Genomic DNA, 18463 nt, shown 5'->3' on the forward strand with positions numbered 1-18463 from the left:
CCCTCCTCTTCTTCCTATTCCCATATCTATATGAATAGTTCCATATCAGAATGTCAATTAATATTTAAAAGGTGTCTTCTACTGATACACAAAAGCTGTTTGAAGTTGGATAATGGAGAGATTACAAAATTTAACTATAATCCTGGAGGTAACATTTTTCATGTCATTTTAGACCCACCTTGCCAGACAGAACTCAGCAATATCCAGAAGCGACAAGGGGTAAAGAAGCTCCTAGGTGAGTAATAGCTCATTCTTCTGAAGGCTTTATTGCTTACATAAATAACCCCAGGGAAACAGCAACATAAAATCAATATTAATCCAACAAAGATAGACTGCACTAAATTCCTGCAACAGAATTTATGAGCTTTTTGAAAGCCATTAAACTTACTTTTAGTATCTTACCTATTGAAAGATATGATGTCTGTTTTATTACCTTAATATAATGTTCATTTTGAACGTTATTAAGTAAGGAAAGAAATTGCAACAATACTAAAGTTCAAACATCAGCAGAAAGTTCTAATTCTATGGTAACAATTTAAGAACTGACTGCATATATATGTATATATATATACACACACATGTATACTAAGCAGATAATACTTAAAATATGTCGTTGTACAGATTTAGTGAAAAATCTTCTCTGAGTATCTCAGAGAAATAGGAACAGAGTTTTAGAAAGATAATGAAACTTTTTTGGATAGACAGATAAAGATGTAGATATATAGATCTAGATAGATAGATAGATGTAGACAATTTCAACCAGATTTCAGACAAGCACTTTTTATATATGAACGTTTTGCTATCAAAGAGTAAATTTTGCATTTAGTTATTTATTCTTTGTTGGAGAAGACTGAACTCAAGGACTCACAGCTGGAAGGCAAGCATCTCACCACTTGGGTCATGAATCGAGATTCTTTTTGTCACGTTTATTTTCAAGATAGAGTCTCACATTTTGTCAGATCAGTCTGGGCTGGGATCTTCACACGTGCTCTTCACCACGTCTCTGTGGGTGACAGACACAGGACACTGCATGTAGCCATTGTGTATCCTCTATAGTTGGGATGTCAGCTGCTTGCCACCATGTCTAGACATTGGATGGGCTAGAGTCTCACAGATTTTTATGCCTGGATTCTCCAGTACCAGTCCCCCAGTACCCAACTCTCAAGTAGCTAGGATTCCAGGTGATCGATTATTCTTAAAAGCATAAGAGTTTTAAATAAAATCTTTCTAAAATAATTTTAAATTCTTAAAATGTTAGGAAGAGAGATAATGGTGTCCATCCATCTTTCACCCTTCAGCATCTTTTTTTTTCTTGTGAAAATACCATACAGAGGGGTTAAAATTACATGGGCAAGATAATGAGTACATTTCTTATCAAGCATTGTTGCCTCCTCCTTTGTTTCTCCTTCCCGTCCCTTCCCATCTCCTCCTCCAGTCCCCCCCTTTAAAGTTGTAAAGTTCGTTTTTTGACATAATGATTTGTACTTCTCATTGCACCTTGTTGCACCAAATAATCATAGCACATTTGTAAAATCTAAAAATTTAGGATTGCTCTCATTCTACCAAGCAAGAGACTCTGTTTGTATTTCACCAGCATTTTCACTGGTGTGCTTTTTCTTTTTGTATCAAACTAAGATATCACAAAAGTCATGTTTCTTTCAATGTATGTTAATGCAGTAGAAGCAAATGACTCTATAATATCAGATCTATAAGACCGGATTGATCTGTGTTACATTTCAATGTACCATGTTTGCAATTGTAAAACATTACGTTTAAATGAGATATGTTAGCTCAACACTTGTGAGTTCAGAGTCCAATGTTTAAAATGATGAATGCAATTATAATAAATTTTTAAAGCGTGAGCAGTGATGATAGCACTACATCATGCTGTGTTTCTCTTATCATCTAAAAATTTGGAAATGTACTTTGAAAAAGGCTTTTGTCTCTTCAAATCGAAGTTTTCCCTCATATAATGGGAAAAGCCATTAAAATACAATTGGCAACTATTGTAGACTTTACCAAAGTCTACGGGTAAATAAATATAAACTCTAGGCTTGAATTACTTGAAATTAACTAACAAAAACCCTAACACTGAGGCCTTTTTGAGAAGAAGCACCCTTGATGTTCATTGAAAATGTAAAAGGAAATCTTGGAAATAAGTCATTACTGGAAAGACTAGATGAATATCATTACTAGTCATTACTAGAAATGAATTATTATCCAGCAGGCCTGGTGGCTCACAACTGTGATCCACCTACATAGAAACCATAGTTGTGATTATTTTAATTCAAGGACAACCCTTGGCAGAAGCATAAAATAATCTCAAAAATAATTGCAATATTTTTTAAAGAACTAGAAACATTAGTCAAGTGATGGAGCACTTGCCACCAAACACAAAACTCTTATTCAGCTCATAGCAAGCAAGGGAAGGAAGGAAGGAAGGAAGGAAGGAAGGAAGGAAGGAAGGAAGGAAGGAAGGAAGGAAGGAAGGAAGGAAGGAAGGAAGGAAGGAAGGAAGGAAGGAAGGAAGGGAGGAAGGAAGAAAGGGAGGGAGGGAGGGAGGGAAAAGGAAAACTACTGTATCCCTTAAATACATGTTTTGTTTATTTGGGTAGGTTAAGGGCATGTAACTGAAAGTTAATGAGTTTCTAATTAATAATAGATTGTCATATATTCCAGTATATAGACTCATTTTGTGTTCTTTTCCTTAGTATTAGAACAATTCTTGATAATATCTGTGTGTGTGTTTGTGTGTGTGCATGTACACATGCTTGCTCACCCCTGCATATACATGTATACCAGGTCTAGAGCTTGAACTCAGGGCCTCCGAGCTGTCCCTAAACTTTTGTGCTCAAGGTTAGCAATTTATTACTTGAGCCATTGCTCACTTCTGGCTTGTTGACGGTTAACTGGAGATAATTGGGGACAGTCTCATGAACTTTCCTGACTGAGTAGGCTTTGAGTCATGATCTTTGTACCTTAGATTTCAGCTTCCTGAGTAGCTAGGATTGCAGCCATGAGCCCGGCATGTTCTCTTATTTATATGCAGTGATCACTGGCATGAAACTAAGTCATAGCATTATGCTAAATCTCAATAGTTTTAAAAGTGTAGGTATTAAAAAATGGCACATTTTTTCTTATTGTTGATGACCATGAATCCATGAAAGGCCACAAATTTCCCACACTGATGATCTCCATTTGTCACTGAGATTAAAAGATCAAACCAATCCAATAAATTATAAGTGCTAAACTTTTCATCATTAGCTCATCAGAATCAAAAACTTTTGAGAAGTAAAAATCACTATCGCCGATGGTGAGAGACTACAAAAATGTCATATTTCATACATTGATTCACTTCTTATTTTCTTTGACCCTATAAGTTTCTGGACAGACATCAGTTTTCTGATCAAGAACTTAAATTCTCCTGTTGTTGCTTTTACTGTAGGTTTTCAGGGCCTTATATATTGCTAATTAAATATCATCAGCAATATATTGCTCACTACTTGAGATATTATACATATAAAAGCAAATATCTACCTTTTATTCTTTTTTGTTAAACAATACTGCCTTTAGTGTGTAGTTTTAAATGTTGTTCATACAATAAAAGTCTAGAGAACATAAATATATCTGCGTATCTGATGTCAGATGGTAGTGATAATGATGAATGATAATGTAAGCAAGAAACACATGAACATACTCAGATGCATACACATACTCAATCACTCACGATGGAAGAACAACATCACATTTCCAATGTAGGGGACACTTGCATATTGAGGATCACATTTAAATCTTAAAAAATGGGAGGATGAATGTAGTTCCATTGAGACAAGAAATGCATAAAGAGAAAAGGCATCACTAAATTAAGCATCACTGCATGTGCAATGATCTGGAAATATATGAACAAAAGAACTTAAGGGAAGATAACAACAGAAAGTTTCCAGTGACAGTAGTCTTTTTTGGTTTGGATGACTTGATATAAACATAGCATTCACCAGATTTTACTTGTCTTATTTCTCTGGATGCACGACCCTTGCCACAGTGAGAAATGCTAATAATTTGTGCATCACAGGATAAGAACCTATAAAATGTAAGCAGTTCCTGTTGGGAAGGCCAGTCCCACAAGAGCAGAGAACTTAAGTATTACCTAGTACCTGGAACCTGGTGGACACTTCTGAAGGGCATGTCTGAAGCACATTTGAACCTAATGGGGACCCTTGGAAAGAAGCACAGCTTCTCCATACAACTAACATGCGTGTTTGTGTGTGACTGTGTGTGTCTGACAGGACAGTACATCCCCCTGTGTGATGAAGATGGCTACTACAAGCCAACACAGTGCCATGGCAGTGTGGGGCAGTGTTGGTGTGTCGACAGATACGGAAATGAAGTCATAGGATCCAGAATAAATGGAGTTGCTGACTGTGGTAAGTAAAAAGTTTATTCTTCTTATTATTTTTTTGGTCAGTCATGGGGCTTGAACACAGGGCGTGGGCACTGTCCTTGAGCCTCTTTGTGCTCAGGTTTAGCACTCTATCACTTTGAGCCACACACAGCTCTATGTCTGGTTTTCTGGTAGTTAATGAGAGATAAGAGTCTCACTGACCTTCCTGCCTAGGCTGACTTCGAACGATGATCCTTAGATCTCAGCCTCTTGAGTTGCTAGGATTCCATGTACGCGACAGCAGTGCCCAGCTGCAAGGTTATTTCTTTCCCACACCAGACAAAGTGTTTCTGAGCCTCATGAATTTATCCTGTTAGTGAAAGAAGACAGCCTCTCTACAGCTGGCAGAATATAGGAGGGTAGAGGCGAGAAGACTTGTGACTAGGATATTGCAAATCTATGTGGAAATCGATATGGAATTTCAAGACTAACTAAGAGAAGAATTAAAAGTTGATATCATTTTCCTCCTTCAAACTCTGAATGCTTTTAAGAACATACCAAGTAGACTTCTGTCACTCATTATATTTCAAGTGAGTTGAGCCCTTTTGTCTGCATTACTCCGGACAGAGGGACTTAAGAAATATGTAAACATCCACCAAGCAAACAAACCAACGGAAAATCTTTTTAAAATTCCATAAAGTGTATGTGTAATCAGCATATTGCATATTTTCTCATATTTGGGTGAAGAAAATGTAGTTTACTTATTTAAAGAATGATTATACATTAGTTAACACTTATCTCATGAGCATGTATTTTTATGTAAATACATGAAAATAATTTAACAATATAAACTTCACATGGATACATTTTAAAGGTTCAAAGGGGGTATATTTTTATGCTTCAGAAATATTTTCAGAAATCAGGATTGAAATATTATTTTATTTTTACTATGTATATATTTAGCAACAAGTATTTTACCAGTTTGAGGTACAGAGACCCCCTTCCCCACACATTCTCACTCCCTCCACAAACCCATATTGCAAGACTAACAGATTGTGTCTTGGTTAATACTAATGATCAAAATCAACACTAAGTGCCTAGTCATTCAAACATTAGAAAATGTTTAGATGTCTCTCTCATGAAATTTCAAGCTCGTTGATGAAGATTGTTTAGGGAAGAGAAATAGTACACAAGAAAAAGTAATTATATATAACCCTTAAATTCCTCTTCTGATTTTAATTATTCCCTCATTTTTATTTTGTTACCAGTCCTGGGCCTTGAACTCAAGGCCTGTGAATTCCCCCTGTGATTTTTGTTTTGCTCGAGGTTAGTGTTCTACCACTTTAGCCACAGCTCTATTTCTGGGTTTCTAATGGTAAATTAGAGGGAAGAATCTCATAGACTTTCCTATCAAGGCTGGCTTCAAGCCGTGCTTTCTCAAATCTCAGCCTCCCGAGTAGCTAGCATTACAGGTGTGAGCCCCCAACATCCAGCTTCCATAGTATTGTTAATCTCTGACTTGATTTTGTATGTGTGATAGGTTCAATAGCACACTATAATTTCCATTTATAATTTTAACATGTGGCATGTCCTTGTAATATATACGTATACATTACATGTCTTTGTAATATATATATGTATATATATATGTATATATATATATATATCTTTAAAAGGCTGTGACATCAATAACTTTATCTGAGTGCCAGTGATAATTCTAATATTGTAGGTTGTACTTTAAAATTGTATAGACATTAGTTCAATACATTAACTGAGAAATTGTGTGGGAATAGGGTTTCTGTAGAAATTAAGAAAATATACAAAGGTAGAACTTGAAAACACCATTTCCTCACATAGAATTGTAGTATGAAACCATACTTTGTAGACCTTGGATTATTGTATTAGTGGGATTTGTTCCATTAAACTACCAAAGAAAGATAGAAGTAAATATTAGGAAACTTGAAAAAAAGATGCAATTATACTGAAAGAGTAGAAATGTAAACACATGCTGAGATATAATGTATTATTGCCGCCAGAAGTATTAACAGCTGCATTTATAATAGTTTTTTAATTGATTAAGAGTATTGTTTTTTTCCCACTGCTATCATAACAAATCCTACTACATTAGAAGCTTAATCCACACAAATTTATTATTTTTCAGTCCTGAGTGTCAAGATTCTAACAGGTCTCCTAAACTAAACATGATACATTAAGCAGAGTGGAAATTTTACCTGAAGTCCCAGAAATTGATTTCCCTGTTTTTCCTACCCTGTAGAACTTAAATTCCTTGCCTGTGCACAGTTTTCTCCAGTTTCATACCAACAACATTGATTCTCTCTCTGACTATTCTTCTGGAGACCATTCTTCTGTGTCTCCTTCCGACTCTATCCGGGACGGTTCTTTTATATGCATTTTTATTGTAATTGTGAAGGTGACATACAGAAGGGCTGCATTTACATAAGTCAGACAAAGACTACATTTATTTTTGTACAATCTAACCCCTAATTTTAAGGAGCCACGTGACACCTTGGGCCACATGGAGAGTAAGCACCCCTTTGGCAGAGTCCTTAACCACATCACATTTGCAAAGTTCCTTTCAATGAAAAAGTACCCTGTCTGAAGATTCCACAGGTTAAGGATGCAAATATCTTGGGAGATCATTATTCTTCCTTCTCAGCTTGTCAAAGAAAATTTAAATATACTTTATAATTCTTAGTCTGACATGAACTTCTATAACCCTGGGTTGAGATCTATATTACCGGCTGAAAATTCTTACATTGTTATAATGATTCTGCTACAATAAATTAATAGATTTTAACATGTGACATCTTTCCATAAACTGTATTTTTCTTATGTCTACCAATTAAATTTGAAGTCAACCTACTCCTCAAACAAGTGAATAAAGTATTTGTGTGTTGTTTTTTTAACTTTTAGCTATAGATTTTGAGATCTCTGGAGATTTTGCAAGTGGAGACCTCCGTGAATGGACTGATGATGAAGATGATGATGATATGATGAATGCTAAAGAAGAAATTGAAGATGATGATGAAGATGAAGGGGATGATGATGACGATGGTGATGATCATGATGGGTACATTTGATCCAGCTGAGGTCAATAGAGCCTACATTTCTAATATTTACAAAATTACAGCCTATTGAGAGTTACCTTCCTACCCCCAAACAAAATGATTCTAAACCTCTCATATATTTTGTATAATTATTACAAATATTGTAGCAAAATTCCTAGAACTTTGATGTTTAAATAAGAGTCATTTGCTTTCAGTTTATCTATGCCTTAGAAAGAAAGACAGTGCATATAGAGTATAGCCAGAAAAAGGGAAGTTGTGAAGATCTAGGGGAGTAATTTTTTTCAAAAGAACAAACTTTATTTATGTTCCATAACTATAAAAACTGACAATAAGAGCTTGTGCTCGTATAGCATAGCTCGTATGCTATTGTATTATGAGAAATAGCCTGAGCTAAATTTACAAAGATTTCCTGGTGACGTGGACCCCAAGGATTTTTATAAAATAATGCACGATTTTAATTTCAATTTCAATTTCAATATAGCATCTTCTCTGAGTCAGGGTGAGAGAGATACCATGTAGTAAGACAGAATGACCACTGTAGACTTGTGGATTCTCAAAATACTAAACTATCCTTTCTGATTTTTATTTCAGTTTGAATGGCAGACTCATGTAGATTCTTTTAATATTCTTATACAGCATGATTTCAAGTTTACTCTATCTTTCTGACCAGCAATTTAGGGTGTAGAATTTAAATCAGACACACTAAGTGAATGATTCATTTCCACAATATTTCCATTCATTTTTTTCATTTGCCCCAATGAAAAGAGATTTTATTTTTCATTTTATTTCCTACTTTAGATAAAAATTTGCATTTAATCTTAGAATTATGCTTTTGTTTGTAGTGCAGAAACTTAGAGAACGTATTGTAAGGTGCCTTGCAAAAATAGAAATAGAAAGGTTTAGCATGCATACCAATATAGGATATTAGGCAATATTTAAGCACACCTAACTCAAGTTAATGCCAGTAAGGGTACCGCTGCTGCAGGAGGAAAATGGAATAGGGTTCTTTCTTTTTTTCTGTTGCTACATAATTGCCATGTGGACTTGTTTATAATTATAATTGTGTAAAGTGGCATTTAATATTTAACTGTAACAAATTACTTTAATTACTATATTTAAGTTAGCATGTTAATTAATTGTGTAGGCACCGTCTCTTCTAAGACTGTCAAACTAATGGCTCTGTGTCCACAATAGAAAACTTGTTGAGTGTTACACACTGCTATCTTCCATCCTCATCGTGGATTAACTGATTTCCTGGTATACTATTCAGTGAAAGAAAAATCAGTGAATAATTTCAATTTAATTTTTACACACTAAATAAAAAATGTTTACCTTATACGATGTTTAAAGTATAATGCATTTTCATTTTCTAGCTGTTTATGTATAATTTACAAAATAAAGAATCTTGTAACCAAAATTAGCTGTACCTTAATGATTTTTCTGGGGCTTATGCAAAGTAGAAAGAAGATTTTGTAGAGTATCTTTGGATTGTTAAATGAATACATGGCAACCAAGCGAGGAAAGTTTTCTGAGGTGTTTCTTCTTTTTGACTTCAAAGTTAGAGTTCTTGTAATCTTGAATACTGTTTTCAAAATATGTTAAAAATGATGATTGTTTTGTCTTATGTGTTTCCTTTGCACTAATATTACAAATAATTCTATTTAAGGGGTCATATTTTCAACCCCATTTTTAAAATAATGCTTAGACTGCTGAATAAAATTGCTATTCTAAAAGCATGTCAGATAGCATCACCTATTTAACAAGTATAGAATAATCATAGAAAATGAAGTGTGGGTTGATTGGGAAAAGACAAAAAAACAAATTCTATACAGAAGTTAACAAATTAATGTCAAATAAAAATATGTGAATCCTAAAGTAATTTTCAAATGGTCACCATTCCAAATGTCATAATAGCATCTAATTCAACAGCAAACATAAAAGTGAAAAATACTAACGTGAATAAACTTTATATAAATTTTTTGTACAATAAATATACATATGAATACAAATCCCATTTGTGACATATTTAGGCCTATTAATCATTTAATAACTATGAATATTTTAGCTCAATGTAACAGTACTCATGTTTTTGTTATAAAAATGTACATGGGCATCAGTAGTAAGCCCATCTCCATTCTAGGCATTTTGGATTCAATACTAAACAAAATGATATTCTAGTGTTAATAAAGATGTGTTTATTTCTAGCCCATAAAATGATGTAGCTGCATTCTTTATTTGCAGAAATCCATAGTGTTTCCTAGACAATTTAAATAAAAAATATTAAGGTGACTTTAATCCCATTACTTTCCCTGTTAAAAACTTTAAAACTATATGATGTATTTTTGATGGAAAATATTAATTAGCATAGCAACTTTCCTTGTTGATTCTGAATCATGCAAAATATATTATTTTAAGCTTTGTTTTAATAGTGTGTTTATATTTTAGAAATAAACACATGTTAAATACCACAGACATTCTGAATCACAGCACTTTTAAAACTTAAAGACTAAATATTTCTGTCATGTTACACATCTATAAATTTATTTAAAAAATCTCATTGTGTATATCTACATTAGTGTACATGGACTGCTTAATACCATTTACAAAAACAGAATTTCAAATAAACTTTTAAACATATTTTTAAACAATACTTTTCAAAACTTTAAAAAACATTTAAACCTCAATCAAAAGAATGTTACCTAAGACAAACTGCATTTTATAACAACACAGACTAGCAAATAAGAGAATGAAACCCAGTAAGTCCTTGAAACAGTCCAATTAATAAAGCAATTGTTAAGAGCACTTTATTCTTTGTGTATCTTGGTATTATTTTATGAAAATTTGGTAAAAAACTTATAAAACTTCAGCCCTGTGGCCTACTGGTGCCTAATTTAGAATGGCTTGAGTGAATTGCAAAAATAAAACCTCAGCTTTGTTATATTTTTGTTGGCTTGTTTTATGCAGAATGAATGATGCCTTATCTGCATCTAATAGTATAATTCAGGACCCTGAACAGCGACCACTTTTCGGGGATCATGAAGAACCAAATGACACTTACCATCCTTAGGGCTCAGCTTGTTTTGCCAAACAGGTACACTCATGGGTGTGCACATGATTAACACAATCTTTGCTTGAAGTTAATCAGAAACAATTTGAAACTTACCTGAATTGATTCACATTTATTTTTCTTAGTTCTCATTCATGATGGATGGACTAGGTAATTGACTATGCAGATGAATTAAGAAAACACAAAAAATCCAGAATATTTGAAATGGTTTTGAAGATACAAGTATGTGATAACATTAGTTACTGGGAATTTATTCATTTTAACATTACTTAAAACCTCATAACTAATGTCGAGGTGAATACAATGGAGAAGACATTTTCATTGATTCTAGGACACATTATTTTTTCACTCCTATCTTTACTATGGCTCGTGAATTATAACCTGACTTCATAAAGCTTTTACCAATGAATGAGTCCATGATTGTTTCAAAGGGAATGAACATTGTAAGCAGAAGCTCTACAAAATGTGCATGACGTCCAAGCTCCAGTAAAGGCATTTGATAGTACTTCCTATATAAGGAAGTAAGATGGCATCTGAACATCACCAGGGACATCAATGTAGGAACTGAAGGACCGTCTCAGACAGTACCAGGTCAATACGATCCAATACTAAATTTCATTTGACTTCCCATAAATATCCTCCTTAAAATTTACTTCTATTTAAGGGATGACCTTTTAAAGCACTGATTATTGCCTATTATTTAAAACATCCTATTCCCAAGAATGGTTATTTGTAGACATTTTTCAATTTAGGTTTCTTATTACAGCAATATTCAATGAATGTGTCCTTAGTTAGTAAAATACTAAAATTACCAGGTTTTATGACAATGATTTTTTTCACAACTTTCTTATCCCCTTGGTGGAAGATTGAGCTGTTCCAGCATTGAAATAGAAATAATAATTAGTCCATAAAAATCTGCCTTAGAGTTCAACAGAAGTGAAATAAGTTTAAATTTATTAGATTAGAAGGAACTGTAACATTTGTGAGTGATAATTGCATATTTCTGATTTAGGATAAGATAGAAGGATGTAAGTCTAGGCAGTTGCCAAGCATTTATAGCTCATGCCTGGAATATTAGCTACTCAGGAAGCTGAGATCTGAGGATCACAATTCAAAGCCAGCCTGGGAAGAAAAGACTACAACATTCTACCTACAATTAGACAGCAAAAGACAAACTAGAAATATGGTTCAAGTGGTAGAGCACCATCTGTGAGCAAAACTTGAGCAAGCTAGTCAGGACTCTGACATTTTCAAATAGTTTCAAATGAGTGTAAAAATGTAACATGTAAATACTTCCACATTTGTCAAAAATGTGGAAAAACTCACTTTCTCATATAAACAAATATTGAGATAAAAAGTTCCATGTTGATAAAGCATTTCTCTGTGTAATTTAGACAGATACAGTTTTTTCCTGTTCCTATATGTAAATATGTAACATTTTTCTCCTTTGTTTTTCTCCTTTCTAATGTGTTGCCAGCAGTCAGCATTTCCCCTCTAAACAACAGACACGCTGTTTTAATAACTAATCTGACCATCTGTAGATAGACTGATAAAAGATGAAAGATGTCCAATATTGTCACATAGCTTTGATGGAGAAAACTAGTAAATGGAAACCTTAATTTGGATATCACTTTTTCTTCTAACAAATAAAATGATCATGAATAATTCTTACAGATATGATATTTGGCTAAAAACTTATTTTCAAAGGATCAGACCTGTTAGCTATGGGAATAATGATCTCTTAAGGTCATTGTATTATTTATTAAAACATATAGTTGATATCTGATTCCCGTAGTACTGTCTTCATAAACCTCAGTTTAGCCTTGAAATTGGCATTTAATAAATGATTGCTTCCATGTCAGAGTACATGAATCCTCTGGTCTAATATTTCATTGAGGCTTCAGAGAGGAACCCATGTTGGGAATGAAACTGGCACCCTGTTATCAAGTGAGCAGAATCAGAAGGGAGTTTACGAGATTAGGAACATTTTAATACCATTACCATATGCACTTGGAATGTATAGATTTTAAATATTTTAGGACCTCATAAGCATTTTTACCTTGAATCAGTTGGACTTTATAGCAGGTGGTAACAAATCAACTCACTTGGCTAGTAAAAAACCTAGCCATTTACCCAATAGCTGATTCAAAACCAGCTGTACAAGCATTGACTCTGTATGTGTGTATGTGTCAGTGTGTTTCTGTGTATGTAAGGAGGAATTCTCATTCAGACTTTAATCTTGTTATAAACAAAATTTCAAAGCATTGTTGTCAAGAAAACCTTGACACATAACCTTGAAAAATGTTCAGAGAGTGACATACTATGGTCAACAGTGTTTAGATATGTTTATAGTTATCTCTAATAGGCACTGACTCCATGACTATATTTATCTATATAATAATATATTCTCTCATGTGATTACAGAAAGTTGTGGTAGAACATGGTTCAGAATCTTGTAAGATGAAAAAAAAAAACTTAATTGATATAACAGTTCAATACATTCTTCCCAGGGTGGCTACAGCGTGAGTTTCTTTTATGTTAGAAAAGACCTTGTCATGTTTTATCAGCAAAAAACAACTTCTCTCTGCCCATGTAGTGCCTCAGGCAGATTAATTTTAGCCCTGGACTTTGATGGGCCTATTCAAAAAGCTGTTCATTTAAAACATGGCCTACAATATGCTGTGAGGGAGCTCTGTTAAACTGTTATAAATATGATACTTTCTGTTGCAACTCTTGGCATTGCTAGAAAAAAATGACAATAAAAGCTCAAATGAAAATTAATTTAGATAATAGAGGCAGAATGCTGTTGTTACAAATACAGCCTCTGTAATTAATTGCTTTCAAAGGGCATTGCTGGGACATGAAGAACACAAACCTCATTGTAGGTGTAGTTTTCCCCGAGTTTGGCAAGCTCCAGGCAGTCTTTTCTGTATCCTATTTCTCAGACTTTTCTTCCTGACTTTTGGAGATAAAAATGACATATTAAAGGAGAGCAAATACAATCCAGTCTAGTTTACACTTGTCAGTGCCCAGTCAGTGAAAGTTTAATGTTAACAGATAAGATAAATCTAGAAAAACCATACTGAATTTTCATGATCTTTCCAGTCCTTGGACCAAAATAGCACATATCTTCCAACAGCTGGACATTTTGAATAGAACAATCATGTTAGAAAAATAAAATGCATCCCACTAGAAACCGATTCTTGGTGCAGAGAGAAACTGCAAGCGATTGAAAGGATTGTAATTTCCCTCAAGAAGCTAGAATAAACAGCTGAGTCCTAGGTTCAGGGATGCACCAAAAATTGGTATACAGTTTGTACACTGAAACTACAAAGTTGTGATTTTAAGACCGTGAAATCACCTGCTGACATAGCACTCAGCAGCCACCAAAGAAGCAAATAACAGTCCAAGTCATGATTAAAGTGCCAACTTCATAGGCCTTATTTTTTTTTTCAACCTTCATTTCAACGTCAACCAAAGCCGTTGTACTTCCCTGGACATCATCTGAAGAAGAAAAAAAAATTTTTTCCCAGCATGATTCATGTTAATTTTACATCTCTCCTGATGGATATTCTGTGATATAAGATACAATACAGAGCAGATAAAATTGTTAAATAAAAAAAAAAAAAGTTCTTTCCTTCATAATGACGTCTGCTCTATGTGGCAGCTCCTTTGTCCTTAAGTCATGTTGTTTGATCAGCTGAGGTTTTAATTTCAGAAGCTTGTATAGCTAGAAATCTTTGGCTTTTATGTCCTCAAAGTCTAGAATAAACGATTACTTGTCTGCTTAAATGGTATCATAGACTGCAAAGCCCCTCAGTTTGATATTTAGAATTGATTGTTCTAGGTCATACACCCTTACATTTGTTTAACCATTCTGATGCATTTTTTTCCCTTCAAATTCCAGCCATCTCAGAGAAGGCTGAAGACTGTTCCACTGCTATTTTTAATTCCTTCTTTTGTCTCTTTTCTTTCAAAGAGCTATAAAATATGAGGCAATTTCCAAAGCATACAAGTGTGTGTACAAGTGTGCAACACACACACAAACACACAAACAGCAGAGAAAGAAAATACTCAGGTGTCTATATGTGTGTTTGTATATATATATGTATATGTATATGTGTATATATATACGTATGTATATATGTATATATATACACACATATATATGTATATATATGTATATATATATGTATTTAAAACATTTTTGAGCTTTCAATTTTCCTTCCACAGCATACATAATCAGCAAATATATAGAACATAATTACACTGAGAAAGTTGTTTATCAATTTCAGTATGTTAAAAACTAATTATGCCAAAAGTTCTATCAACGTTGTGCTGGTGTTGATGGAGCCTGTAATGATGTCTTCCTTGCATGAAAAGGCCATGAACAAATCGCTGCTGCCATACAAGCACATTAATTTCTGACTGTAGGAGGAAGTTGCTTTTTGACAGACTGAGCTTCCAGTCTAAGCATTAACACCTGCTTAAACACAAAAGCATATGCTGCAATGTAATTGAGTTCTATGTTATCGCCTTTATAAAATTAATGAATAAGTGATTGCATATTAAAGTAAAATAACCAGGGATCATTTTGTATCTCGATATAAATACCTATGAAGCACAACTCTGGGTAAATAATCCACTAAACCTTCATCACAGTTGGTCTAATTCAGCAATGTGAATTGACTGACTTCTACAATTACTTTTTTAAATATTTGTATTTAACTTCAATCCTCAGTGTACTTACTTACAAATAAATGATGATCTTGACACCTATATTTCTGAAGGATACTTGGCAAATTTGTGAAAAGGAACAATTCATTTTCATCTAGGAGATTAGAACCCTTGCTATAACCAAAAGAGAAAAAAAAAATAGGAGAAAAATAATCAAGCCTTAGCTAAAGACTCACATACTTATGAAGTCTTGCTTGGGACTTACATGTTTTTAGATAGACCAAATTTTATTTCCTCCTTATCTGAACTTCCATAGGATTAAAACAACTGTCACTTACAGAACTTGCTATATTGGAGTTTAGTATGCACGGTATCTCAATCTCTCAGCTATAAGAGTAGCTTATTATTTTTTAAAATTCACACTAAACATCTTCTGAATATGCATTTAGTGCCAAAAATTTGTCAAGAATGAGATCAGTAAGAAAGCAAACAATTCAAATAAAACAATTTCATGAGTTAATTAGAGCACGGTACGTGGAGTGTGAAGAACCAGAGATTAAATAATTATAGAAAAGCAGGCCTGATCAACTCTGGACACTGGAAATGCCTTAATGAACAGCAGTGTGAAGATAGTTCAAATTTGGAGAGTTAGAAAAAATGTTATAAGGAACAGAGTTTATAAAATGCAAGCATGTTTTAAAACTAAGGAGCATTCATGGTGCATTCCATCAGGAGAGCTTTGACAGATAGAGTAGTAACAGCAGTATTTACTCTATGAAACATACTAAAGCCTAACAAGGCCTACGCTGAAATGTTTTGACAAACTCCAATATGTCTCAATGCTTTTTCTCTGGAAAAGTCATTTGTCAGTCCCACGTGAATGCATCAGCTTCCTTTGACAGCTGAGATACTTTTCATTCACGATATAGCTCACGGATAAGAATCTGCTCATCTACTACTGGGATATTCACTATCTTTTGAAACCTCTTGAACAAATGGAATGCAAAGAAACTATATTTTTCCAGACTATTTTTAGCATCTATTAGTGTCTCATGACTAAAGAGTCAACTACCACCAAACAAACTCTCTAGAAAACACTCTGTTAATGTGATCCTTTAGGCAAAAAGTAAACACTAACATAAGTGAGGGAAAAACAAAAAGAAATTACTGTATTTACAAACTAGAGATGTATATAGGGTGTGGTGGCCTATATTGAGGCTCAGTTAATCTAAGTACTTACCAACTTTGAGGACTCCTTTTCTTCCATTCTTTACTTATTGTTTGTTTTTGTGTTACCCAATTCTAAAGTGAAGTTACCTTGTGTTGTTGCAAATACTTCATCATTGGTTCTGGGTATCCTGACAAGTAGCAAAAGAAATAAGACCTCAGAGCCATTCTTTACCACATGTTGTAAGAAAGGAGAGAAATAACCTTGCTTAGCCTATTTGAATACCATGAGATTTTTGATACCGTCACTTAGGCCAGGGCATTGTACTGTACCAATGATTTGGGTTCAATTATATGTCCAACTACAGTATGATCTACTCAACTGTGTAAACTGGGTAGTATAAGAGATATCTGCTCCCCCCCACCACTCCCTCCAAAAATAAAAGTGGATCTGTAATACAGGAACTTCCCTTCATGGTGTAAAACAGGGTTGGATGGTGCTGTTGGGGGAATCTTAGTTATTGAAATGAAGAAGTAAGTTGATACATTAGTCAATAATCCCTTACATTAACAATATACTGCTATAATAAACCTAAAAAGAGGAAGGTTTTGTGACCACAGTTTCAGACGATTTAGTAACTTGTAGTTACTTGGCCTCATTGCTTTTGATCTGATGGTGAGGTGTTTTGTTTTTTGGGTTTGGGGGATTTTTTTTGGTTGGGGGTAGGGTTTGAATTTTGGGCTGGGGCACTGTCCCTGAGCTCTTTAGCTCAAGGCAAGCACTCTACCACTTGAGCCACAGCACCACTTCCGGTTTTCTGGTAGTTTATTGTAGATAAGAGTCTCACAGACTTTCCTGCCCAAGCTAGCTTTGAACCATGATCCTCAGATCACAGCCTCCTGAGTACCTAGGATTATAGGTATGAGCTATCAGCACCTGGCAATGGTGGTGAGTTTATTACATCATGGAAGCAGTATGTGGTAAAGAGAGATGTTCATTTCATGGCAACAAGTAATCAAAATCACAGGAAAATAAAGGGCATGGTTGATAATACACCCAGGGCCCTCAAGCTTGAGCTGGAGTAAATAGTTTCTTTGCGTATGTAATTAGTTAAAATTAGAAGCTATTGGGATAAAGTAAGCCCCAACCCTATATAATTGCTGTCTGTGATGCTAATTTACATGTAGATTTGACTAGACCACAATCTATGCAGCTAAACATGAGTTCTAGTTATTTCTGTATGAACATTTCTGGGAGAGATTTGCATTTGAATTAGCGGACCCAGTAACACAGATGGTCCTATTCTGTGTTTCTGCCTCTACATAATTTGTTGAATACCTGAATAGAACAAAAGGTAAGTAAGGAGCGTTTTTACCCATCTTACTGTCTCAGCATTGAGCTAAGACACACTGAGACAGCTACAGTCTCTGGACCAAGGGTTCCCAAGGTTCTCAGTTTTCTGACTACTCTGGTTCTTGAACCTCCTCTTTCTGACTGGATTAAACAACCAGGTGTCTGAGTCCTCTTCTTTCAGATTGAACATTGTGGGAATTCTCATTCTTCACAATCACTGGAGCCAATTTCTCATGGCAAATTTATGTTTCTATATTTCTCTGATGGTATACAGTTACAATTATATAATCATTTGAAAATATGTATATATGTATATATATATAAATATGTATATATATATAAAATGAATACAAACTCATATATGTATGTAAATATCTATGAATATAAGCATACCTTGAAATATATCTTCACATATTTGTTTCTGATAAAGAGCATTATTTTATTCACTTTTATAGCACAATTACATGTATGTTGCCGTGGTGAAATTTTAACCTTTTTTATTTGTCTTATAGTATTCTGAAATATTCCACAGACTCTAAATTTCCACTTGAAAATTTTTGAAATTCCTACATTGCTTTTTAAAAATTTAACTTTGATAAAGAACTGTATACAAGAACTCTATGTTACTTTAGTATAGTGAGTTTTTTGTTGTCTAAATAAAACAAGTTAATCTCATATATTTCTACTGGATAGTGGCAGGTATTCTTTTAAACATAATTCCTTTAACA

General features: G+C 34.0%; 1 protein-coding gene across 3 annotated transcripts in view; it reads left to right on the forward strand.

The window, feature by feature from the left end:
- Spock3 (SPARC (osteonectin), cwcv and kazal like domains proteoglycan 3) overlaps positions 1–7772 on the forward strand; it is a 245539-nt gene extending 237767 nt beyond the window's left edge. For all 3 annotated transcript variants that reach the window (XM_042700884.1, XM_042700876.1, XM_042700892.1), the window contains 3 exons: positions 173–235; positions 4287–4424; positions 7316–7772. In XM_042700884.1, coding sequence (XP_042556818.1) covers positions 173–235; positions 4287–4424; positions 7316–7482 — 368 coding nt within the window. In that variant the 3' untranslated portion in view covers positions 7483–7772. The remainder of the gene's footprint in view (positions 1–172; positions 236–4286; positions 4425–7315) is intronic.
- Positions 7773–18463: the final 10691 nt, after the last annotated feature.

Source organism: Dipodomys spectabilis, unplaced genomic scaffold (genome assembly GCF_019054845.1).
Source record: "Dipodomys spectabilis isolate Male_0828 unplaced genomic scaffold, ASM1905484v1 ptg000009l, whole genome shotgun sequence".
Taxonomy (NCBI): Eukaryota; Metazoa; Chordata; class Mammalia; order Rodentia; family Heteromyidae; genus Dipodomys; species Dipodomys spectabilis.